General features: G+C 34.7%; 5 protein-coding genes and 3 long non-coding RNA genes across 8 annotated transcripts in view; 4 read left to right on the forward strand and 4 right to left on the reverse strand.

Annotated features, from left to right (window-relative positions):
• The first annotated feature begins 172 nt into the window (after positions 1 to 172).
• LOC124442593 lies at positions 173 to 509 on the forward strand. The gene is made up of 2 exons (XR_006947300.1): positions 173 to 237; positions 305 to 509. It is a non-coding gene; the product is annotated as an uncharacterized LOC124442593 (long non-coding RNA).
• Positions 510 to 1,306: 797 nt separating this feature from the next.
• Positions 1,307 to 4,062, reverse strand: LOC124440911 (cleavage stimulation factor subunit 2-like). The gene is given in 10 exon segments (XM_046991335.1): positions 1,307 to 1,522; positions 1,594 to 1,889; positions 2,468 to 2,519; positions 2,586 to 2,905; positions 2,908 to 2,953; positions 3,023 to 3,142; positions 3,270 to 3,406; positions 3,476 to 3,639; positions 3,746 to 3,824; positions 3,999 to 4,062. Coding segments are annotated over 10 exon segments (1,371 nt in total). The 5' UTR covers positions 4,039 to 4,062; the 3' UTR covers positions 1,307 to 1,405.
• Positions 4,063 to 4,209: 147 nt separating this feature from the next.
• Positions 4,210 to 4,918, forward strand: LOC124442590 (DNA-directed RNA polymerase III subunit RPC9-like). The gene has a single exon (XM_046993079.1). The coding sequence runs from the start codon at positions 4,379 to 4,381 to the stop codon at positions 4,793 to 4,795; it is 417 nt and encodes a 138-aa protein (XP_046849035.1). The 5' UTR covers positions 4,210 to 4,378; the 3' UTR covers positions 4,796 to 4,918.
• Positions 4,919 to 6,081: 1,163 nt separating this feature from the next.
• LOC124442587 (polyubiquitin) lies at positions 6,082 to 7,679 on the reverse strand. Its single transcript, XM_046993075.1, has one exon. It carries the CDS (start codon positions 7,601 to 7,603, stop codon positions 6,230 to 6,232), a length of 1,374 nt encoding a protein of 457 aa, XP_046849031.1. The 5' UTR covers positions 7,604 to 7,679; the 3' UTR covers positions 6,082 to 6,229.
• Positions 7,680 to 8,227: 548 nt separating this feature from the next.
• On the reverse strand, positions 8,228 to 15,924 carry LOC124442591 (cytochrome b-245 heavy chain-like). Its single transcript, XM_046993080.1, is given in 22 exon segments — positions 8,228 to 8,629; positions 8,727 to 8,854; positions 8,921 to 8,992; positions 9,097 to 9,217; positions 9,508 to 9,590; positions 9,685 to 9,721; positions 9,812 to 9,875; positions 9,949 to 10,003; positions 10,080 to 10,142; positions 10,542 to 10,613; positions 10,694 to 10,786; positions 10,852 to 10,957; positions 11,066 to 11,146; positions 11,209 to 11,234; positions 11,992 to 12,038; positions 12,352 to 12,379; positions 12,457 to 12,602; positions 13,001 to 13,089; positions 14,615 to 14,663; positions 14,666 to 14,714; positions 15,647 to 15,742; positions 15,865 to 15,924. Coding segments are annotated over 22 exon segments (1,665 nt in total). The 5' UTR covers positions 15,901 to 15,924; the 3' UTR covers positions 8,228 to 8,505.
• Positions 8,410 to 10,187, forward strand: LOC124442592. The gene is made up of 2 exons (XR_006947299.1): positions 8,410 to 8,470; positions 9,855 to 10,187. It is a non-coding gene; the product is annotated as an uncharacterized LOC124442592 (long non-coding RNA).
• Positions 15,925 to 16,325: 401 nt separating the features above from the next.
• Positions 16,326 to 17,522, reverse strand: LOC124442147. The gene is made up of 2 exons (XR_006947162.1): positions 17,290 to 17,522; positions 16,326 to 17,123 (listed from the first exon to the last, which is right to left on the reverse strand). It is a non-coding gene; the product is annotated as an uncharacterized LOC124442147 (long non-coding RNA).
• Positions 17,523 to 18,476: 954 nt separating this feature from the next.
• LOC124440912 overlaps positions 18,477 to 25,888 on the forward strand; it is a 28,437-nt gene continuing 21,025 nt past the window's right edge. The window contains exons 1-4 of the mRNA XM_046991336.1: positions 18,477 to 18,545; positions 19,774 to 19,830; positions 21,063 to 21,119; positions 23,637 to 23,696. The gene's annotated coding sequence lies outside the window, so the exon portion shown is untranslated. The remainder of the gene's footprint in view (positions 18,546 to 19,773; positions 19,831 to 21,062; positions 21,120 to 23,636; positions 23,697 to 25,888) is intronic.

Here is a 25,888-nt window from a genome sequence, read left to right on the forward strand (position 1 = left end):
TAGAGATAATTTTTTTTTGGAATTTGTTTTCTGCTCGACTTTTTGATTTGTCGGCTGGAAATGGCTTTAGGTTTATGAGCACAAGGTCTAAGGCAACCAATTAACTTTACTTTTCCTACACAACAGAACCCTACCACGAGCAACCTTCTCCTAAATATAGCTGCTTTGGTAAAGATCAACGAAAAACATACGAAGCTAAAACGTCAAATTACGGAGAAGCAGAATACAACAAGAAAGGTTTTGTTAAATCACATAAACATATGAAAGTAAAACAAAATGTAATTCTCTTTAGTTTTTTCAACAGAATATTCGCCACAAAGCTCAACTCAAAAGAAAAGATGCGCTACTGGCGAATTGTTAAAAAATCCTTGGGAAACAACGGAAATTCCGCCATCAGAAAGGGAATACGATGACACGTCAGAGACGGTTAGTACTTTTATAAGTAGCGAGAACGATGAAGACGACAACGAATTTAAGCAAACTGGAAAAGACTTCGATGAAGAAAACGATAAAAATGAATCAAATGAAAATAACGAAAAAGCAGCAACAGCTACAGGAAATATCTTCAAAAAAGTCGCAAAACAACGTTCAAAGTTCGAAGAATGTAATGAAAATTTTACTATTCGACATTTGACGTCTTCGGGCAAACTTCTTTCATATATATATATTTTCAGGGTTAAAAACGAAGAAACAAAAAAAGATCGTCGAAGATACAGAAAAGAACTATAAATTGTACGAAGAGGTACCAACAAACCGTCGAGATGTTAATTTTGTAAAAGGTAAAGATTGTGTTTTTACAATAAAGAATGATGTATGTAGTCATAATTAACACAGAATGAAATTCAGTTCATGTTTATAGACCGATGACTGACCTCAAAACAAAACAATTTGAGAATATTTTGCAATTCAGCCTAAACTTTTATTCCAATAGAAAACCAACAAAAAACCAAAACGTAAAAACCAAAATTATCAATTCTAAAGATTCATTTTCAAAATTCTAAATTCAAAATTACGATGGTAAAATCGCGTTGGTAAAGATCGCACATTCATTTCGCTTTAGACGATGCGCTCATAGAAATGCGACGAAAATCCTGGTACAACGACCCCCCTGTCAACACAGCAAGGAGTCGAAAAACCAGGGGGAAGTTAACATCAGTATTTGGAAGGTCATTTACGAAGAATGCTCGAAATAAAAAGTCATTAAAGGGGATAAAATGAATACCGAGTCAGCAAAAAAGTGAGACGAAAAATGAGCGTACGACCACTTCCGGAAGCTCCCGACACTGACGACAAGACCGAGTCTAACTTAACTCCTTATTCGTTAAATCCATTTCAGTAAAACAAAGTTTAGTGAAACTACATCAATCCATAAATTCTTCACAATAAATAAAGTTTTATTAACTACTCACTGTGAACTACGCGCGATTTGTTCTTTCAATACCATGATGCTTTGCCTTTGATCTTCGGGCAAGAGGGCAATCTGCTGTTCAGTAAGACTAAGGACTTGCATGATAAGAGCAGCCTATGACAAATATAACAAATCTTACTGAAGTGTTGAATAACAAAAAAAAGTTCTACAAAAAAATTTCAAACCTTTTCCTGATCTTGTGAAGTAACATCTCCAGAAGTGGAAGTCGACCCTGAAGTTGGTGCAGTGGAAATGGAAGGAGCAGTTGTAGGTGGTGGGGGAGGCGGGCCTGCCTTGTTCCATTGAGGTGGGCCTGCACCTCCAAATCTTTCTTCCTGTTGAGATGTCCCGGATTGAGCACGTCTGGAACCTGGATCTGGACCACGAGCGTTCCTTGGATCAGGGTTGCCCCCTCGTGAACTACCACCTGACCTGTCTGGTGGAGCTGAACGTCCTTCTGGTGGACCACGACCACGGTCATCTAACATTAAAGGAACATATGAATACCACATAAGAGATGTTCCATTACTAAGCCCTTAATAACCGAGCGCGAGGTCTTTACGGAGAAATATAGAACCGAGGTTTTTCTCTACAGACTGAGCCCGTACGGCGAGGTTTTACAACAAGACAAAGGTCCGATATTTCTCAGTAAAGACCAAGAAAGCGAGGTTATTAAAAGGTTTATTATATTGCATTATTTGACATGAAACGAAACTTGCTTTCTTTCTCGTCGTTGATGTTTTTTGCCGGTTTTCACTTTACTAGTTTTCGTTCATAAAAAATATATCGTTTCAAATTGTATTGTCTGGATAGTTAAACTGTTTTCCAAGTGGTTTTCCTTCGAATTACATTCGTAAACGGTTTTTGTTTCGTTAATTTTGCATTTTGCTGTTTGTATTACGAAGTTTGTTTACATTTGACAGTAAAATTACGCGTTTTGGACCGTGGTCGAAGACGAGAAAATAACGGAGCGGCAAAAATGTTTCTGAAGCAATAAAAGCGCGCCATTTTGCCGGAAGTGACGCTTGCCATATAATAATATACGACAACGTACCTAATGGTCCTCTTCCAACACGGTCAAATCCTCTGTGATCCCTGTAATCCCCACGATCTATAATCATAAACTAATTAATGTCAAAGATTTACAGGCTCTCAAAAAACATCAAATTATGTCCACCTCGAAGTCTGGAGGTCCTCGAAAATCTTGATTACGTCGCGGATCTCCTCCATCAAGTGTACGATCATATCCCGAAGGTCCTCTCATATCCCTAGGACCACGCCTGTCTGGCGGACCACGATCATCTCTTCGATCCATAGATGATCCTCTCATATCTTGTGCCCCCCTCATATCTGGCATTCCTCGTCTGTCTGGAGGTCCATGTAAGTCAGGCGGTGCTCTCATATCAGGCGGTGCCCTCATATCAGGTGGACCTCTAATATCAGAAGATCCAGATGGACCCCTAATGTCATGGGCAACATGGCTTGGTGGAGGCGAGATTCAGCTTGAATTGGTTGAGGTGGTTCAGCTTGACGATACAATATTGCCTGAAATAAAGAACACAAGAGCATAAAAGATATGAGTCATTAAAATTAGTATTCTAGAAATGAATCCACCTGTGCAATTTCGGGACTGACAATCTGCATGACAACCTGTGCCTGCAATAAGGCATACGATAGTTGAGGATTTTGCAGTAACATTTGTCGAGCCTCTTCCGGATTGTTTTGTATGCAAACCTACAGCAAATGAAAATATCATGGATTTATTCATTTCATTAATTTAAAAAACTCTTCAAGGAGAGCGATGATGTCTTCTTTGTCAAGGGGGAGGTTATGAGTAAGGGGTTGAAATATCTGTTCAAACCTTCATTTGTTTCATAAGCTCAAACATTTGCTCAGGAGGGAGGCTTGCAACAGCTTGTGTAATTGCCGAAGGAGCTTCAGATGGTGAAACATTTGGACCATAAGGATTGCTTTCAGATGTATTTGAAGCTATCATTTCTAGAAACAAACATTATTTTTATTCTCCTTGTGTAACATTCACCTAAAATAAACAATATAAAAGTTTACCTTCCTCTTTATTTTTCTCGCTTGCTGCACTATCCACGCGTAAAGTTCTTCCATTTAACTCATAATTATTCAGGTTTCTCATGGCGCTCACTGCTGTCTCCTGATCTTTGTACTCGCAGAAACCATAACCTTTTGGTTTCCCAGTGTCTCGATCAAAGACGAGCCTAAAAAGAGTCAAAAGTTTTGTAAAATTCTACATGTATGTTTGTTTTGTAAAATGCTACAAGTATGTTTGTATCGAAAGAGCGCCGAAGTGATAAAAAATACAACCTAAAGCTTATAACAGGACCAACATCACCAAATATTTCTTTTAGCTGTTCCTCTGAAGCTTCGTACGGAATATTTCCAACTATAAAGATATTTTGTTGATCAATTATTGTACAAAAATTTTGGGTGAAGAATGAAGATTATGGATTGACAATGATTTTTCCTATAAGATCTATTGCAATACAACGCTGGGTTTCTTTAGTTGATATTAAAATGTTTTATCAAAGAAAAACATATGAGTAAAACAGAATCTTACCAAAAACTGATCTCAGAGAACGCTCTGGTGGAACCGCCATATTCGTTGATAATTTTTATGCAAAATTTGCAGCATTCCTTAGTTACGATTTCTTTTAATTCCTCTCTTGTATACATAAACAAATATAAAGTGCTTTTTATGAATTTTCATAGTTTCAAACACAATAATTTTGATTCAAAAATCTTTAAACTTTTTTAAATAAATTCAAATTGAGTAAAATCTCTTAAAGCTTGTTCTCGTCTCCACTTCTAGGATAAAACTAGATGCATCATATATCAAATTCCTGTAAAAAGGAAAAGCAAAATACACTCCAGACTTCACGTGACAAGTTGGATTCAAAGTTTGGATCTTTGTTTGATAAAATAAGAAAGTAGACAATTATGGAAGTTCTTGATAAAAGTTCAGCAATGGTAAGCAATTATGAAGTGTTGTCTCTACTTCAAGAAAAGATGCAGAAAGAGTTGAACAAGAAACCAAGTAAAAAGATTCGACAAGAAAACCTGGCTACAATTTCCTATGAGGTTGTGAAGTACCTTGAAAAGACACCCTGTTGTTTGCAAAATGAAGCTGTTATCACTCAGTTTCTCAAGGATGTTGCACCTTTCAACTTGACTAAAGGAGAGAAGTTACAAATGTTGAATTTACGACCAACTACGCCTGTCGAAATACAACTTATAGTTGAAGAAAGTGAAGAAAGATTGAGGACAGATGAAGAACTTCAAGCTTTAATTGACATTATTGCCAAATTACCAGAAAATTACAACAACAAAGATATAAAAATAGAAGAAGAGAGCTGATTGCAATGTTTGTTTGGTTTGACATGCATGAATGATGCTCAATGTAACTTTTGGGTAATTTTATTGATTGCAAGGATTTTGTATTTTTCATATCAATATAAATATTAAAGTAAATGTTTTGAACCCGGGAGTATCGTTACATGTTTGTAAATGTAGATCGTCCAGGTTGGTATAGTTTTGAGAAGGTCTGTTTTTGTTGTTGTTGACTCAACAAAACAAAAACAGTTGTAGTCAACAACAACAAAAACAGTCCTTCTCAGGACTATACCAACCTGGACAATCTACATTTACAAACATATAAATATTAGAGCCCAACAAAATATTTTAAACATAGTCATAAACAATTTGGTTTTATGAAATTTATTAAAATAGTGACGTTTCGTCTTGACTCAAGACATCTTCAGACTAATAAGGAAGTTAACAAGAATTATAGATATATACAGAGTTATTTACATAGTTTGAGGTACCAGGTTACTGTGGCTGTGTAAGTGTGATGTATTGTTAGGGCTAGGTGTTGAGACTAGAAAAGCTTTAGAGGGATGGAGCTGCCTTGGGTGTTAAGTGAAGGTTTTAGTTTGGAGATGAGGAGGCTTTCCTGGATCATGTGGTCGAATGTGTCGGAGCAGGATGAGATGATTTTAAAATGGTCTGGCAAAGCAGAGTGGTTGGAGGAGTTACTATGAGAAAGAATACTTGACATTATTCTTATCAATTTTTCAGAATGTAAATTGTACTATTTTACAAAGGATTGTTCAGAATTGGTTTTTACATACTCATAGGTTAACTTACTTTGGGATTAAGCCATACATTTCCTAAAGGGGCACCAAACAGTTCCGGGGCTAACACCAGGAAGGTCATTTATGCCATGAACATTACATAATTCAACACATCAGACATCTAGAACAGCCATTTTACTCACTGACAACTATCCTATTCATACTAACCCTCAAACATTTCTTGTCTTTTGTCACAATGTTTGACAGTTGAGCAGTCTATTACCATCATAAAGAGCTCACAATGAACTCTGCCTGGGTAACTTTTCTCGCCATTTTTAACTAAGTCACCAGATACCTGCATTAATAACAAGTATTGGTGAACTTGGGCAACAACAGTCACTTTAACCAAGCTATTTGCAATAATGGAAAAAGCCATTAAATAAAAAAATTAATTTTTGGAGGACAGGCAAGGGCAAAAATATTGAACTCTTTTTTGAAAATATTGCCAAACCACAAGTGTCTCACTAAAAATAAGAATTATTTTACTTCTCAACATGTCAACAAGCAAAATATATTTGCAGTAATTTTAATGCCAAAAAAGAACTTTATTTAACAGAAATACACATTTTTCTATTGATATACACCAAATACAACATTAATATCCAAGTGTTTTACAGTCATTTCAATATGAGGTTATTAAAGTTTCTTAGAATTATTTCTAATATCCACCACGAAGACGAAGAACAAGATGAAGAGTTGATTCTTTCTGGATATTGTAGTCAGAAAGAGTACGGCCATCTTCAAGTTGCTTTCCTGCAAAGATCAGTCGTTGTTGATCTGGTGGGATTCCTTCTTTATCTTGAATCTTGGTCTTCACATTTTCAATTGTGTCACTGGGTTCAACTTCTAAAGTGATAGTTTTGCCGGTTAAGGTTTTCACAAAGATTTGCATACCACCTCGAAGACGAAGGACAAGATGTAGAGTCGATTCCTTTTGGATATTGTAGTCAGAAAGGGTTCGGCCATCTTCTAGTTGTTTTCCGGCGAAAATCAAACGTTGTTGATCGGGTGGGATTCCTTCTTTATCTTGAATTTTCGTCTTCACATTTTCAATGGTGTCGCTAGGTTCAACTTCAAGAGTGATAGTCTTGCCGGTTAAGGTTTTGACAAAAATCTGCATACCACCTCGAAGACGGAGGACAAGATGGAGGGTCGATTCCTTTTGGATATTATAGTCAGAAAGGGTTCGGCCATCTTCTAGTTGTTTCCCGGCGAAAATCAAACGTTGTTGATCGGGTGGGATTCCTTCCTTGTCTTGGATTTTTGTTTTCACATTTTCAATTGTGTCGCTTGGTTCAACTTCAAGTGTGATAGTTTTGCCAGTTAAGGTTTTCACAAAGATCTGCATACCGCCTCGAAGACGAAGAACAAGATGGAGGGTGGATTCTTTCTGGATATTGTAGTCGGAAAGGGTTCGGCCATCTTCTAGTTGCTTCCCAGCGAAAATCAGTCGTTGTTGGTCTGGTGGGATTCCTTCCTTGTCTTGGATCTTGGTTTTTACATTTTCAATTGTGTCGCTAGGTTCAACTTCAAGAGTGATTGTTTTTCCCGTCAGCGTCTTAACGAAAATCTGCATACCACCTCGGAGACGAAGGACAAGATGGAGGGTCGATTCTTTCTGAATATTGTAGTCAGAAAGGGTTCGGCCATCTTCTAGTTGTTTTCCTGCGAAGATTAATCGTTGTTGGTCTGGTGGGATTCCTTCCTTGTCTTGAATTTTTGTCTTCACATTTTCAATGGTATCGCTAGGTTCAACTTCAAGGGTGATAGTTTTGCCGGTCAAGGTTTTGACAAAGATCTGCATACCACCTCGAAGACGAAGGACAAGATGAAGCGTAGATTCTTTCTGGATATTGTAGTCAGAAAGGGTTCGGCCATCTTCAAGTTGTTTTCCGGCGAAAATCAAACGTTGTTGGTCTGGTGGGATTCCTTCTTTATCTTGAATTTTCGTCTTCACATTTTCGATGGTGTCGCTAGGTTCAACTTCAAGTGTGATAGTCTTGCCGGTTAAGGTTTTCACAAAGATTTGCATGACGAAATTTTTTAAAATTTAGCGAGTGATAAGACCTGCTAGCAAACGAGAAACTCAAACAATTGACGCTGAGATGTGCGTTCGTGTCATTTACGTTGTGAGTTCACTTTCCTGATTGGCTGTAAATTCACGTGACTGTTGCGTCATAAATATTTTAGATTGTTATATGATTGAATGAATTTTTCATCGTCTTCAGCGACAAACAGCTGATAAGTTTACTCATAGCATTTCGTGTTAGTAATTGATAAAACTCCCGTTTAGAAGTTATGTAAATGGCAGATGAAATATTTAAGACATTTCAGCCTGATGACATTTGTTTATTTTCAAAAATCGGCATTCAACTTGCAAATTTCATGCAAATAATTATGTCATGTTTTTAGCATTGCAAAATGGGCGTAATTTTGAGTGCGTCACAGCACAGTGTCACGCAGGAAACTCGTGCACTTAACATAACAAAGAGCACCTTGTACTCAAAGTGGTTGCTATGCAAAGGAAGATAATACTTTTTATTATCTCTCATTGATTTTGTTGAAGATTATACCAGATTTCGTTAATGACACAAACGTTACACGTTGTCATTCAAGGTGAAAATCTTGCTGACTACGTAAAAGCATGACTTCGGTCTAAGCGTGTGTGTCATCATGACTGATAACAATTTCGATTTCTATTTTTATTTTCGCTTACAAAATTATTTCATGATTCAGTATTATAATTATTATGTCAAATCATGATCAGTACTTCTAAAACATTTAAAATTTGAAAAGTCAAATAACAACTAAAAATGTATGATTGAAGAGTACGAATTTGTAACGTTTATATGAAATACGACACCGGATTCTCAGTATTCCTACGGTATTTCTTGGTAAGGTAAGATAAATATCGAAAGTATTTCTATTTATAATTTAGAAATTTTCCTTATTATAATGAAACTTCATTCCTTCGTGTAATTTACTGTGTTCATCGCATAAAGAATGCAGAGTATGAGACAAAGTCTTTGGTCCACAGAAAAAAACTCCAACATCGGTGCTAAAAGGGAAAAAGAAACAAGTTAATAAAAGAAAGTGCCAAGTTGCTTTTATATTTATGATAAAAATACTGCATAGACTACATTTGTCGTATAAACCTTGGATTGTTTTCGGAAATTGTTTTGAAGATATTGCTCCATTCCGGTCGACCAAAATGCGTTTTTTGTTTTAAACCAGTGATAACATCGACATTTTGTCTTTCGTTCCGAATCATGATATTGCGAGCCTAGACAAGACGTAAAACATGGGAGGGAAAGGAAACGAGTTAAAATTACAATAAAAATATTTTTACTTCTTCATTTGACCATCCTCGAGTGAGGTAAATTTTGAGTTCAAGGAAGCCTTCGTTTCCCTTTTCGACCATCTAAAATTTATAAAAATGATCATCATATCTTAAAAATTTACGAAGCTTTCACCCCACCCTCCCCTCCCCCGAACATTAAAGCGACCGAAGTCCTTCGAACAAACCTGGATTTCAAGACGATTAAGTAAATTCGCAAACCATTCAAATGCGTTAGTATCAGGACAAATCCAGTAAAAATATATCTTTTTAATCTGAAGCGAGGCACAGTTGTGTTCATGACGATACCTGTAGAAGTAAATAGGGATAAACAGGGATAAATTATAAAACACTGTAACTATAGATTGGCAAAGATGAAAAAGAATTCCTAGAGTACATGTAATTAAATACTCAACAACAAACTTTGATAAGGCCATAGTTAAAATATTTATTAAATGTAAAGTTTCGTCTTTAACTTAAGCCTAACACTTAATAAAAGTTTCCTAAATGGCCTTATTTGAAGTTTTCTGTTCAGCAATTGCACTTGTAGCGCGAAATAAAAAATAGTTAGAAAATTACTGATGATGAAAATTTTATACCAAATCGACTTCAAAATAGAAGCAAAAGGCGTCACGCCAATACCAGCACCAACAAACATGCAAACGGAATATTTAAAATAGTCCTGAAATAAAATAAAATTATATTCAGTAAAACGAAAGCCCACAGTTCAAATGTATCCTTCGATCGTTTTAAAATATCCATGATCATCCCCTTACAGTACTGGAGGTCCCAAATGGTCCATCGACAGATATTCTAAAAACAAAAATGAAAATTGCTACATTACACGATCAACAATGTTTTGTAGAAATGATTTAAGTTGAAAGACACTAAAATGTAGTAAACCTTGGTAGATCATTAAGATTATTTGTTTCTATTCCCCCTCCAGTGCAGGTATTCGATAGAGCAACTACAAAAAAAGAAGAAATTCTCATAACATTAGTCAATAATGATGAAAAAAGTTTCAGATTCAAACTACAAACTTGTCCAGTCGCCAGCAGTGCGAATATGAACGCAAAACGTCTCTTGCTCTGGGCTCTAAATAAAGTTTATAGTTGTGCATATACGTCGATGGAGCAAATACTTTATGTTAGCGACAAATGTAAGCACGTACGGAGGTAAGAGTAAATGGATGCCATTCCAAATGAGAAATTTTTGGACATTGAAGAAACACATACTGTAAAATAAAGTTTATAAAAACATATGAATGAATGACTGTCCACAAGATGTCGGTTACAGGGAGGGCCTGGAGAAGGGGCTCCAAATAATTTTAACAAAGAACACCGTTGACCTGAGAAATAAACAACTCGCAGACCATAGCATGTCAAAATGTCACATTTTGTACATTACGACAATGAATAATTTATAATGAATGTAGAACGTCAGATCAAAGATCACGGCGAAATAAGTGATTTTTCAATAGTTAAGAAAGCCCCAGTCCTTCAATAATCAAACCATTGAAAGTCAACATAATATTTTTGCACAACAAAATCGTTATTGGTGTACACTGAAGCAGTGAAAAAATCCATAAGAAATGACGGTTATGAAGAAATATGTCAACATTTTATGACCTAACCTGACCAGGTAAATATGAAAACCCAGATTTCTTCATTTGAATTTCAATAACATTTGATGGATGTTTCACAATCTTTAAATAACAACAACAATAAAGAAATGGATAGTCGTATTGGCGGAATGGTTTTTAATGACGACAGCAAATACAGTCACCTTGGTTACAGTGACAGTTTGTAAAGATCTAAGAAAACGAATAAATCTTTCAATGAAATATAGCGACAACGGAGCTACTATCCACTTCCACGACTAAAATAAGAAAATATCTCTATTTGATACGTTTCCATGATGATTTAAACAACAGATTTGCTGACCTGTGGTCCCGCGGACTCAAAATGAGGATCAATTTGACATTTTGGTGATAATTGACAAAATTCAGGATCGTGTTCCTTAACATTTGTCTGTCGACGTATTAAACCTCTAAAAAAAGATTAATGTGTACGAGCTATTGCAAGAGAAGAGCCTGGGGACTAGGTCAAAAGAAGATGCTCCACAGAGTAACAAATCGATGTTATTTTTCCAACTTACTGCATGCCATGAACAATCAAACCAACGAAGAAAATAATAAATAAATGATGAGTGAACCAAAAGACTTCAAAGTACGAACGTCTGCAAGAAATTCACGTTTGTGAGCACATGATTGGTGGATGAAAAAACCAATCATTTCACACCTTAGAAGTCCTGTTGATGACGTAACCTAGAAAACAGGAATTAAAACAGGAATCAAACAAGAATGCCTAAGATGAAATTTTGAAAAAGGCCGTTAATTATGTAATATGTAACGGGCTTATTTTAAAGTTCTATGTTGATTGTTGTGCGGTAGTATTCATGAAAAGAATTTGTTTCCATTTAGGTAAAATATATTTGCAATAAAGATGTATGACATAAGATGAAACTAAAGCTGTTGTACGTAGTAAGTCAGAGAAAGGAATTGTTTCCATCTAGGCAAAATATATTTGCAATAAAGATGTATGACATAAGATGAAACTAAAGCTGTTGTACAGTAGTAAATCAGAGAAAGGAATTGTTTCCATCTAGGCAAAATATATTTGCAATAAAGATGTATGACATAAGATGAAACTAAAGCTGTTGTAAGTAGTAAATCAGAGAAAGGAATTGTTTCCATCTAGGCAAAATATATTTGCAATAAAGATGTATGACATAAGATGAAACTAAAGCTGTTGTACGTAGTAAGTCAGAGAAAGGAATTGTTTCCATCTAGGTAAAATATATTTGCAATAAAGATGTATGGCATAAGATTAAACTAAAGCTGTTGTACAGTAGTAAGTCAGAGAAAGGATTTGAGTTGAATGAGCAGAAAATGTTGATGATTTAGTAGCTATAACAAACAGAAGTTGACAAAAATAAAAATCAAATCATGAAACAAAGATAATTTTTCAGCGTAAAAGCAAATGTTTTACGTAACTAAAATGTTCAATATATAAATTTTTTACCATGAGTACCAGTACTAATGTCATTATAAAGCCTGAAACACCTGCAACTAATGAAAAAAGGAAAAGTGAATAGTAGTTTTAAAGAAGCAACGACAATTCAATGTTAATTATGTCTTTCACAATTTATAGAAAGCTTTAGATGATACAATACGCACAAATAACGAGTATTGAACCCTGAAAATTTACAAACAAGTTTCTATCTTGTCTTTGGTTAAATTTCAACGTCGCATTTAAACCAAGTGCAAAGGAACGCGAATTCTTCCCACAGATCAAGATTAAAAATTTTAAATTACACAGCGCAAATCTTGTCATGTTTTCATGTTATCTAAGGTTCTCAGTTTCAAGTAAAAGTATAGTTACCAGTCTTAAAGACTTCAGTTGGAGGGTCCTGTAAAAATAATGACGTAATGTTATGTTAATGGTCACGTGAAGAATAAAATTATTGATGACGTCATGTGGTCTTACTGCATCTTGTTTTCTTATAGGGTTGATGTAAGTATCATTCCCAGAATCCCCCAGATCACTCAAATGAAAGCGCAGATCCTTAGAGTCACGACCATAAGCATCAATAAGATTCTCAAAGTTGAAAAGATGCGCTCCGATGTGAATGGCTGAAATTTATGAAAACAGACAAAGTATTTTACATACTTAAAATGTTTAGAATTTCAATCATCTCATTTTAAATCAACTTTAATACATTAAATTTAAACATGAAACAAAACTTTACGTATCCAATAGCCATATGGGAATGAGGAGGAGGGGAGGAGAGAGGGAGAGGGATGAGAGGAGAGGATGAGGGGAGAGGGATGAGAGGGGAGAGGGATGAGAGGGGAGAGGGATGAGGGGAGGGGAGAGGGATGAGAGAGAGGGGAGAGGCAGGGGGAGGGGAGAGGGAGATTCCTTTAAGATACCACCCAATAACACCCTATTTGAAAATTCTATTTTCAAAACTTTTAATGATGCCTTGATCTATTATTTAGTAAAAGTTTATACAGGAAGAACAACTTACTGGTGAAGAAACATATCAATGAGGCAATGACTCGATGAAATGTGATATTTTTATCAATAAACTTGTAAATTGTGACCCATTCCACAACACTAAAGTTGAAATATCACAAAAATTATGTCATAAAAATGTCTTCAATTCTAATGACAACTTTACTTCATATGGATGCTCTGAACTTTGTATAGTTACTGGAGTAATACTTCATATGGATGCTCTGAACTTTATATAGTTACTGGAGTAATACTTCATGGATGCTTTGAACTTTTTATAGTTACTGAAGGAATACTTCATATGGATGCTTTGAACTTTGTATAGTTACTGGAGTAATACTTCATAAGGATGCTCTGAACTTTGTATAGTTAGTGGAGTAATACTTCATATGGATGCTTTGGACTTTGTATAGTTAGTGGAGTAATACTTCATAAGGATGCTCTGAACTTTGTATAGTTAGTGGAGTAATACTCATATGGATGCTTTGGACTTTGTATAGTTACTGGAGTAATACTTCATATGGATGCTCTGAACTTTATATAGTTAGTGGAGTAATACTTCATATGGATGCTTTGGACTTTGTATAGTTACTGAAGGAATACTTCATATGGATGCTTTGAACTTTGTATAGTTACTGGAGTAATACTTCATAAGGATGCTCTGAACTTTGTATAGTTAGTGGAGTAATACTTCATATGGATGCTTTGGACTTTGTATAGTTACTGGAGTAATACTTCATATGGATGCTCTGAACTTTATATAGTTACTGGAGTAATACTTCATATGGATGCTCTGAACTTTTTATAGTTACTGAAGGAATACTTCATATGGATGCTTTGAACTTTGTATAGTTACTGGAGTGACTTCATATGGATGCTCTGAACTTTGTATAGTTACTGGAGTAATACTTCATATGGATGCTTTGAACTTTGTATAGTTACTGGAGTAATACTTCATATGGATGCTCTGAACTTTGTATAGTTACTGGAGTAATACTTCATATGGATGCTCTGAACTTTGTATAGTTACTGGAGTAATACTTCATATGGATGCTCTGAACTTTGTATAGTTACTGGAGTAATACTTCATATGGATGCTCTGAACTTTGTATAGTTACTGGAGTAATACTTCAAATTTATATTCAACACAATAGTTAATCCTCAGAACTACACATGTAGAGAAATTCATTTTCCTTATATTTTTCATAATGATATGAACTTTTGATAAAGTGACCATGAAGGTTGCTTAAGAGGGGAAAGAAAGGCATAAGAATATATTTTATAGTTTAGAAATGACAAGCTGACTTTTAACCAATAAATTTATGTTCTATGGAAAAGTGTAAGGGGAGGGATGTCTCTGACCCCACAGTTCCTGAAACACTACAAACATAAACATACTGAAATTCTTCAGCCACTGTATTTAAAATCTCTTTAAAAAACCTTAAGTTTTTCAATTTTCCTCTCAAATTTCAGTTTCATTAAACTTCATACTATTTTATCATGTTACACTTATGTATATTTAACTCAAATAACCTTAACAAACTAATTTCTCCGAGAGCTTTGAACATACGTTAGCAATTACTTATGTGTTGTAACCATGACAACTATTTGACTTACTTACATCTACACCTCAAGAAATGACAACATGTTTCGACAGACAGGAAGAAGAATTAAAAGCAATTGAAATTAATAACTGCAGCTGATGCTCTTGCCCATGCCAAACCAGACTAGAAATGATAAACCAAAAGAATGTTGAAGGTTTTTAATTTACAAAATGATGACACACAACAGCTGCATTAAAATTAAACATTGAATAAGCTTTTGATCAGCTTACATATTTAATAAACCAAAGTCAAAGTGAATACGTTACAAATTAATGACCACAATTATCAAAATGTTCAGCATCATGTATAATGGTAGTCAATGCATGCAACTGACCCCTGTCAAAGACAATGTGTGAACAATGCATGCACAACTTGACCCCTGTCAAAGACAATGTGTGAACAATGCATGCACAACTTGACCCCTGTCAAAGACAATGTGTGAACAATGCATGCACAACTTGACCCCTGTCAAAGACAATGTGTGAACAATGCATGCAAAACTTGACCCCTGTCAGAGACAATGTGTGAACAATGCATGCACAACTTGACCCCCTGTGAGACAATGCATGCACAACTTGACCCCTGTCAAAGACAATGTGTGAACAATGCATGCACAACTTGACCCCCCTGTCAGAGACAATGTGTGAACAATGCATGCACAACTTGACCCCTGTCAAAGACAATGTGTGAACAATGCATGCACAACTTGACCCCCCTGTCAGAGACAAAGAGAGTGAACACACATCCACAAGTTGATTCCCTGCCTGCCAGGGACAAAGTGTAAACAAAGCATGCATAACTTGACCCCACTGCCTGATACAAAGAGTTTGACAACTGATGGCAGACAGTACAATATAAACAAACAGCCCCAAGGATATAAGCAACATGATTATTTACAAACAAGCATGATCTCAAAGAGTTGTTACAAGGAAATGACATAGATATAAGGAAAGTTGCCACTGATTTGTACTTCAAAGTGAGACCAAGTACATTTATAAACTACGTTTGTACGCAGTAAATTACAATGGTACACTTTTATATATTCCTTGCCCTACCTTGGTCAATACACGAAGATAATAATAATCTTTACTGGTGTCGTATTGATGAAAAGTTAGACCAAAAATAAGAGAGTTTATTCCAACCCAGATTATCTACGAAATGAGAAGCAAGAACGTATTAAAATTAAAAGTTTTAGCACATCAAAGTATAAATAAAAATAATGAGATAATTGTAAGAAAGGAATCCTAAAACATCAAAGTAAATTTTCACCAACCACAAGAACCCATTTCATACGATCGATTTGATTCATTTTCCGTCAAATTTCAAATTTTCCTGGACAATCAGCATTTTAAACAGCAAGTAGAAAAATATAAATTACTGTCTGTCATCTGTCAAGCGTGATATTTTAATTTTCTTCTACTTTTGAACCACGAAGGAAGTCAAGGAACAAACAAACATCACTATGCAAATTATGCAAACTTGGTTCTGAATATTTAATTATTGGAGCAATTGAGATCAATGCTCGATGGCGGGGGCGTGTGGCATCGTCATATAATTATAATCCTTAGTCCAAAATGTCTTTTGTGGAGCAAAATCGATTCCCGGGTGTTAATGGTATGCGTTCTGTGGTAGACATGGTTGCCCACAAGTACACTACACGAACACAAATGGAAATACACTAACGCCTGTCCATATTCTGCTTACTTTAACAATGACAAAACAATAAGTAGACAGTTTACATCACAATTGCTGGCAGTTTAATATTCCGAACTTACATTCTCACGATGGAAGAAGCAATATAGTATTACTTTAGTAGGAATTATCAAAACAAAACTACAAGCACTCTTATACGTTCAATACTGTTAAGGAAGTGATGAAAATCCTACATGGTTGTTGCCAAAAAAATATCCAGACTGAATGCTAAACTAAAGCAGATATTTATACTTTCTACATAATACAATTAATGAATCAATCAGCTGGTAAATAAATGGTTTCCACAGTATATTATGGATTTCACCACAAACAACAAATACAATATTGCAATGTCATATAATATTTAGATACAAAGATATGACTTTAACGTCCCCACTAGACAATATCAAACGTCCATGAACTTTTCTCGTAAAGAATGGATGAAAACTCTTCAACTAATTCATTGTAGCGATGATAGGTGCTTAAAACTTCAAGTAAAGGACCACAAGTATGCACAACAGGCGGACGGCTAAATGTTTTAAGACGGTGAATGTGATCTTCAACTTTATTTCTATCAGTAGCAGAACCACATTGGCTCCAGCAGTAATGGAAATTTTCTACCTGTGAATGAAGGTGAACTAATCCTCCTACAATCTCACAGAGAAGCCGCTACATTCTACGTTGGTCCTTGTACTATCCCTCGTCAATAACATTCCTTAGAGTACTCTTCTCACAATCATTCATCTGCATATAAAAACCTTGGGGAGTAAACTTTGAATTTTCTGGCAAATCTCTTTTGGTGATAGCTTCCTCTTCAATTTCTAAATCAGATTCTTCGTCCTAAAGGAAAGACGCTGGAAGTTATTTTTACATATTTTTAGCAGGTCTCACAACTATATACCACGTGAGCCAACTAGCTTCCAAACTGTATATGTGATTCATCAATATTTCTTTTTAACATATCTTCAGTAGACTCCTTAGTATTAATGGTTGTTTTGTATTGAACCTCGTCCTCGCTAGAGCTTTTATCGCCGTCAACATGCTTGAAATCATTCGTGTTTTCATTGCTCAACAAGTCCTCATCCAAAACTCTCGAGCGTACGCTAGGTACATGAACTAGGTTTAATTTCATCAAGCTATCTTTAACTTGGCCGCCGTTGTTTCTCCTCTATCACGCTTGATTTTGTTTCACTTTTCAAAGTTTCATTTTTAAGTATTTCTTCTACCTCAATCTACGAATTACAATATGTGTCATAAATACTACAGCACTGTTTATGCACAAAATATGCAGACACAAAGTTGTGGAGAAGAATTAAGTAAGAAGAATTAAGGAAGAAGAATTTTTTTCCTCTTTTATACAGTCATCTATCTCTTTATCTTATTCGTACCACAGATGATGACATAAAAACGTTTTGCTAGGTATGTCTTTAGAAATTGCGCCGAAATTGGAGTGAAAAGATAACTTCTTTACGTGATAGTACACGTGACTTCTTTCTGGTCTATATTTGTTCAACTTGTTGTAAGATAGACTATTTAAAATATTTGTTTGTGTCAAAAGTTCACAAAATGACAAAACTTTGCATGATGAACTGTCAAGTCCAAACGCTATCAGTTTTGAAGTATCTATGATTACTGAGATGTGACAAAATTATTCTAAATTAGAGACTTCGAGATTAATTACTCTCATATTCCCTTCTTAAATAACGATTGCCCCTGAAATCTTAAGCTCCTCCCCCCAATTTTACTTGCTTCATACGCCCTGATCAGATTATTTGTTTATCCGTATCCAAAGTTTACAAAATGACAAAACTTCATTGACAACGTTTCAAAGTTGGAACGCTGAGAATTTTAGAGAAGCTCTGTTTATCGATTTTCTTAACTTCCTAAAATATTAATCTTTAATTTTTGAGCTATCTTACTTTTAAAAGGCTGGCTGCCTGTCTTCCTTTATGATTATTTCAGTTAGTTTGCATGTAAGTCCGGATGTTCAATAATTGAAATAAATAATAGTAAACTGTGAAAGGTTTATTGGCATAAAGCTTCCAAGTCAAAACTTTTTTGTGTTTACTTCAGTCATAGCTAAAATAAAAATTTGCATTTCATATTTTATTGGGTATGAACAGAATTCAATATTTTGCAATAAAAACAGCAGGTGATAAAAACTGAACATTTATTGAACATTCCAATTTCTTTATTATCAAGCAGAAGCAAGGGCATCACGTAGTTGGTTGCGTCTTCTTTAATCTTTCTGAATTTGTTAAGGTATGTTGATTATAAAGTCCACCTATCAGAGTGTCATTGTTCTTATGTCTAGAATTTTGCTATATTTGTCATAAAAAACCTGAATGTCATTTTCGTGGTGGACTTCACGCTTCATAAGTTTTATATTGATACATCTGTTGATTTTTGTGGGATTTTCCCATTAACACATTGGATAATTTATCATTTCAAAATACTGACCTTTCTTGCATTATCACCAACAATTAATTTCGCTTGTCTTTTCAAATATCATTGGTACGGCAGGGCTAAAAAATCAACAAAATGAATCAAAATCATGACACGTCACAGAATTTCAGTTATGCATATCATAAATGCGGAATGGTTTTAACTTTATCTAACATGGCTTTTATCAAGAAGAATTTTCTTCCTTTTTTATACAGTCGTCTATTTATCTTATTCCTAACACAGATGATGACATAAAAACGTTTTGCTAGGTATGTCTTTAGAAATTGCGCCTAATTGAGTGAAAGATCACTTCTTCACGTGATAGTACACGTGATTTTTCTGGTCTATATTTGTTCAACTTGTTGTAAGATAGACTATTTAAAATATTTTTTGCGTCAAAGTTCACAAAATGACAATACTTTGCATGATGAACTGTCAAGTCCAAACGCTATCAATTTTGAAGTATCTATGATTACTGAGATGTGACAAAATTATTCTAAATTAGAGACTTCGAGATTAATTACTCTGATATTCCCTTCTTAAATAAGATTGCCCTAAAATCTTGAGCCCCCCAACTTTTACTTGCTTCTCACGCCCCTGATCAGATTATTTGTTTATCCGTATCTCAAGTTTACAAAATGATAAAACCTCTTTGACAACGTTTCAAAGTTGGAACGCTGAGAATTTCAGAGAAGCTCTGTTTATCGATTTTCTTAACTTCCTAAATTATAAATCTTTAATTTTGGAGCTATCTTACTTGTAAAAGGCTGACAGCCCTGTCTTCCTTTATGATTATTTCAGTTAGTTTGCATGTAAGCCGGAATGTTCAATAAATGAAATAAATAATAGTAAACTGTCAAAGGTTTATTGGCGTAAAGCTTACAAGTCAAAACTTCTTTGTGTTTACTTCAGTCATAGCTAAAATAAAAAATTTGCATTTCACAATCTATTGGATATGAACAGAATTCAATATTTTACAATAAAAACAGCAGGTAATTAAATTTGAACATTTAGTAAACATTCCAATTTCTTTATTATCAAGCAGAAGCAAGGGCATCACGTAGTTGGTTGCGTCTTCTTTAATCTTTCTGAATTTGTTAAGGTATGTTGATTATAAAGTCCACCTATCAGAGTGTCATTGTTCTTATGTCTAGAATTTTGCTATATTTGTCATAAAAAACCTGAATGTCATTTTCGTGGTGGACTTCACGCTTCATAAGTTTTATATTGATACATCTGTTGATTTTTGTGGGATTTTCCCATTAACACATTGGATAATTTATCATTTCAAAATACTGACCTTTCTTGCATTATCACCAACACTTAATTTCGCTTGCCTTTTCAAATATCATTAGTACGGCAGGGTTAAAAAATCAACAAAATGAATCAAAATCATGACACGTGACAGAATTTCAGTAATGCATATCATAAATGCGCAATGAATTTAACTTTATCTAACATGGCTTTTATCAAGAAGAATTTTTTCCCTTTTTTATACAGTCATGTATTACTTATCTTATTCGTACCACAGATGACGACATAAAAACATTTTGCAAGGTATGTCCTTAGAAATTGCGCCTACTTAGAGTGAAAAGATCATTTCTTCACGTGATAGTACACGTGATTTTTTTGTGGTCTATAATTGTTCAAATTGTTTTAAGATAGACTATTTAAAATATTTGTTCGCGTCAAAAGTTCACAAAATGACAAAACTTTGCATGATGAACTGTCAAGTTAAAACGCTATCAATTTTGTAGTATCTATGATTACTGAGATGTGACAAAATTATTCTAAATTAGAGACTTCGAGATTAATTACTCTCATATTCCCTTCTTAAATAACGATTGCCCTGAAATCTTAAGCTCCTCCCAATTTTACTTGCTTCACGCCCCTGATCAGATTATTTGTTTATCCGTATCAAAGTTTACAAAATGACAAAACTTCATTGACAACGTTTCAAAGTTGGAACGCTGAGAATTTTAGAGAAGCTCTGTTTATCGATTTTCTTAACTTCCTAAAATATAAATCTTTAATTTTGAGCTATCTTACTTTTAAAAGGCTGGCTGCCTGTCTTCCTTTATGATTATTTCAGTTAGTTTGCATGTAAGTCAGGATGTTCAATAATTGAAATAAATAATAGTAAACTGTGAAAGGTTTATTGGCATAAAGCTTCCAAGTCAAAACTTTTTGTGTTTACTTCAGTCATAGCTAAAATAAAAATTTGCATTTCATATTTTATTGGGTATGAACAGAATTCAATATTTTGCAATAAAAACAGCAGGTGATTAAAATTGAACATTTATTGAACATTCCGATTTCTTTATTATCAAGCAGAAGCAAGGGCATCACGTAGTTGGTTGCGTCTTCTTTAATCTTTCTAAATTTGTTAAGGTATGTTGATTATAAAGTTCACCTATCAGAGTGTATTGTTTATTCTTATGTCTAGAATTTTGTTATATTTGTCATAAAAACCTGAATGTCATTTTCGTGGTGGAATTCGCTTCATATGTTTTATATTGATACATCTGTTGATTTTGGTGGGATTTTCCCATTAACACATTGGATAATTTATCATTTCAAAATACTGACCTTTCTTGCATTATCACCAACAATTAATTTCGCTAGTCTTTTCAAATATCATTGGTACGGCAGGGCTAAAAAATCAACAAAATAAATCAAAATCATGACACGTCACAGAATTTCAGTTATGCATATCATAAATGCGGAATGATTTTAACTTTATCTAACATGGCTTTTATCAAGAAATTTTTTCCTTTTTATACAGTCATCTATTACTTATCTTATTCGTACCACAGATGATGACATAAAACGTTTTGCTAGGTATGTCTTTAGAAATTGCGCCTAATTGGAGTGAAAAGATCACTTCTTCACGTGATAGTACACGTGATTTTTTCTGGTCTATATTTGTTCAACTTGTTGTAAGATAGACTATTTAAAATATTTGTTTGCGTCAAAAGTTCACAAAATGACAAAACTTTGCATGATGAACTGTCAAGTCCAAACGCTATCAGTTTTGTAGTATCTATGATTACTGAGATGTGACAAAATTATTCTAAATTAGAGACTTCGAGATTAATTACTCTCATATTCCCTTCTTAAATAACGATTGCCCTGAAATCTTAAGCTCCCCCAATTTTACTTGCTTCTTACGCCCTGATCAGATTATTTGTTTATCCGTATCCAAAGTTTACAAAATGACAAAACTTCATTGACAACGTTTCAAAGTTGGAACGCTGAGAATTTTAGAGAAGCTCTGTTTGTCGATTTTCTTAACTTCCTAAAATATAAATCTTTAATTTTTGAGCTATCTTCCTTTTAAAGCCCGGCTGCCTGTCTTCCTTTATGATTATTTCAATTAGTTTGCATGTAAGCCAGAATATTCAATAATTGAAATAAATAATAGTAAACTGTGAAAGACTTATTGGCATAAAGCTTCCAAGTCAAAACTTTTTTGTGTTTACTTCAGTCATAGCTAAAATAAAAAATTTGCATTTCATATTTTATTGGGTATGAACAGAATTCAATATTTTGCAATAAAAACAGCAGGTGATTAAAATTGAACATTTATTGAACATTCCAATTTCTTTATTATCAAACAGAAGCAAAGACATCACGTAGTTGGTTTCGTCTTCTTTAATCTTTCTAAATTTGTTAAGGTATGTGGATTATAAAGTTCACCTATCAGAGTGTACTTGCTTATTCTTATGTCTAGAATTTTGTTATATTTGTCATAAAAAACCTGAATGTCATTTTCATGGTGGAATTCGCGCTTCATGAGTTTTATATTGATACATCTGTTGATTTTGGTGGGATTTTCCCATTAACACATTGGATAATTTATCATTTCAAAATACTGACCTTTCTTGCATTATCACCAACAATTAATTTCGCTAGTCTTTTCAAATATCATTGGTACGGCAGGGCTAAAAAATCAACAAAATAAATCAAAATCATGACACGTCACAGAATTTCAGTTATGCATATCATAAATGCGGAATGATTTTAACTTTATCAAACATGGCTTTTATCAAGAAGAATTTTTTCCTTTTATACAGTCATCTATTACTTATCTTATTCGTACCACAGATGATGACATAAAACGTTTTGCTAGGTATGTCTTTAAAATTGCGCCTAATTGGAGTGAAAAGATCACTTCTTCACGTGATAGTACACGTGATTTTTTCTGGTCTATATTTGTTCAACTTGTTGTAAGATAGACTATTTAAAATATTTGTTTGTGTCAAAAGTTCACAAAATGACAAAACTTTGCATGATGAACTGTCAAGTCCAAACGCTATCAGTTTTGTAGTATCTATGATTACTGAGATGTGACAAAATTATTCTAAATTAGAGACTTCGAGATTAATTACTCTCATATTCCCTTCTTAAATAACGATTGCCCTGAAATCTTAAGCTCCTCCCCAATTTTACTTGCTTCTTACGCCCTGATCAGATTATTTGTTTATCCGTATCCAAAGTTTACAAAATGACAAAACTTCATTGACAACGTTTCAAAGTTGGAACGCTGAGAATTTTAGAGAAGCTCTGTTTATCGATTTTCTTAACTTCCTAAAATATTAATCTTTAATTTTGAGCTATCTTACTTTTAAAAGGCTGGCTGCCTGTCTTCCTTTATGATTATTTCAGTTAGTTTGCATGTAAGTCCGGATGTTCAATAATTGAAATAAATAATAGTAAACTGTGAAAGGTTTATTGGCATAAAGCTTCCAAGTCAAAACTTTTTTGTGTTTACTTCAGTCATAGCTAAAATAAAAATTTGCATTTCATATTTTATTGGGTATGAACAGAATTCAATATTTTGCAATAAAAACAGCAGGTGATTAAAATTGAACATTTATTGAACATTCCAATTTCTTTATTATCAAGCAGAAGCAAGGGCATCACGTAGCTGGTTGCGTCTTCTTTAATCTTTCTGAATTTGTTAAGGTATGTTGATTATAAAGTCCACCTATCAGAGTGTACTTGTTTATTCTTATGTCTAGAATTATGTTATATTTGTCATAAAAAACATGAGTGTCATTTTCGTGGTGGAATTCACGCTTCATAAGTTTTAAATTGATACATCTGTTGATTTTTGTGGGATTTTCCCATTAACACATTGGATAATTTATCATTTCAAAATACTGACCTTTCTTGCATTATCACCAACACTTAATTTCGCTTGCCTTTTCAAATATCATTGGTACGGCGAGGCTAAAAATCAACAAAATGAATCAAAATCATGACACGTCATAGAATTTCAGTTATGCACATCATAAATGCGGAATGATTTTAACTTTATCTAACATGGCTTTTATCAAGATGAATTTTTTCCTCTTTTATACAGTCATCTATTACTTATCTTATTCGTACCACAGATGATGACATAAAACGTTTTGCTAGGTATGTCTTTAAAATTGCGCCTAATTGGAGTGAAAAGATCACTTCTTCACGTGATAGTACACGTGATTTTTCTGGTCTATATTTGTTCAACTTATTGTAAGATAGACTATTTAAAATATTTGTTTGTGTCAAAGTTCACAAAATGACAATACTTTGCATGATGAACTGTCAAGTCCAAACGCTATCAGTTTTGTAGTATCTATGATTACTGAGATGTGACAAAATTATTCTAAATTAGAGACTTCGAGATTAATTACTCTCATATTCCTTCTTAAATAACGATTGCCCTGAAATCTTAAGCTCCTCCCCAATTTTACTTGCTTCTTACGCCCTGATCAGATTATTTGTTTATCCGTATCCAAAGTTTACAAAATGACAAAACTTCATTGACAACGTTTCAAAGTTGGAACGCTGAGAATTTAGAGAAGCTCTGTTTATCGATTTTCTTAACTTCCTAAAATATAAATCTTTAATTTTTGAGCTATCTTACTTTTAAAAGCTGGCTGCCTGTCTTCCTTAATGACTATTTCAGTTAGTTTGCATGTAAGACAGGATGTTCAATAATTGAAATAAATAATAGTAAACTGTGAAAGGTTTATTGGCATAAAGCTTCCAAGTCAAAACTTTTTTGTGTTTACTTCAGTCATAGCTAAAATAAAAATTTGCATTTCATATTTTATTGGGTATGAACAGAATTCAAAATTTTGCAATAAAAACAGCAGGTGGTTAAAATTGATCATTTATTGAACATTTTAATGATGTAGCAAATTTCTCCTTTGCACGTTAGCACAAAGCAGTTATGCGTCCGCCGGTTCTCTATGGGATTGTATACTATCTAAACCTAGCACGCAGTCAAACACAATTCTCAAAATATCATCAATTTAATTTTCTGATGATGATGATTTTGGACTCACCTGTCGGGGCGACAGATGAGTAGGCATGCAGGTCTATCTGCGAGAGTGGGACCTCATGTGTGAATGGAGGCCAATTTGTGATGCACACGAACGTCCGCAAACGCTGCAGGGGTACGAGACAAGAGGGGCAGAGCGTTGCTTCCTTCGGGCCCTCTTCTCCTTGATGGCGGCTGCTCTACCGGCTTCGAAGTTCCGAACGCCCTGGGAGCATAGATGCCTCCACTGCAGTCTGTCTCCCGCGAACTCCTCCCAGGTGTTTGGGTGTATGTTGCAGCTCTTGATGTTGGCTTTAAGGGTGTCTTTGTATGTCTTCAGCGGTCTTCCTTGGACACGGCTCCCGTCTTGTAGTTGACCATACAGCAGCATCTTTGGGATTCTGCTGTCATCCATCCTTACGAAATGGCCTGTCCATCGGAGTTGAGCTTTGATGATCAAGCTCTCAATGCTGGGAGTCCACACCTTTCAAGGACTTCAAGGTTGGACACTTTCTCCTGCCATTTGATGCGAAGGATTTTTCTCAGGCAGCGCTGGTGGAACTGTTCCAGCTGTTGTATGTGCCTGCGATAAGTGGTCCAGGTTTCACAGCAATACAGCAGAACACTCAGGACCACAGCCCTGTACACAGCAATTTTGGTGACGATCTTGATGCCGTGTTCCTGCCAGAGTCTTCTCTTTAGTCTGCCAAAAGCAGCACTGGCCTTTGCAATACGCAGCGTTACCTCTGCGTCCAGGGAACCATTGTTGCTGGTGGTGCTGCCAAGGTAGCAGAACTTGTCAACAGTCTTGATGTTGGTGTGGTTAATGATGACAGGAGGTGGTGGT

This window comes from Xenia sp. Carnegie-2017, unplaced genomic scaffold, assembly GCF_021976095.1.
Source record: "Xenia sp. Carnegie-2017 unplaced genomic scaffold, XeniaSp_v1 HiC_scaffold_20, whole genome shotgun sequence".
Classification (NCBI taxonomy): Eukaryota; Metazoa; Cnidaria; class Anthozoa; order Malacalcyonacea; family Xeniidae; genus Xenia; species Xenia sp. Carnegie-2017.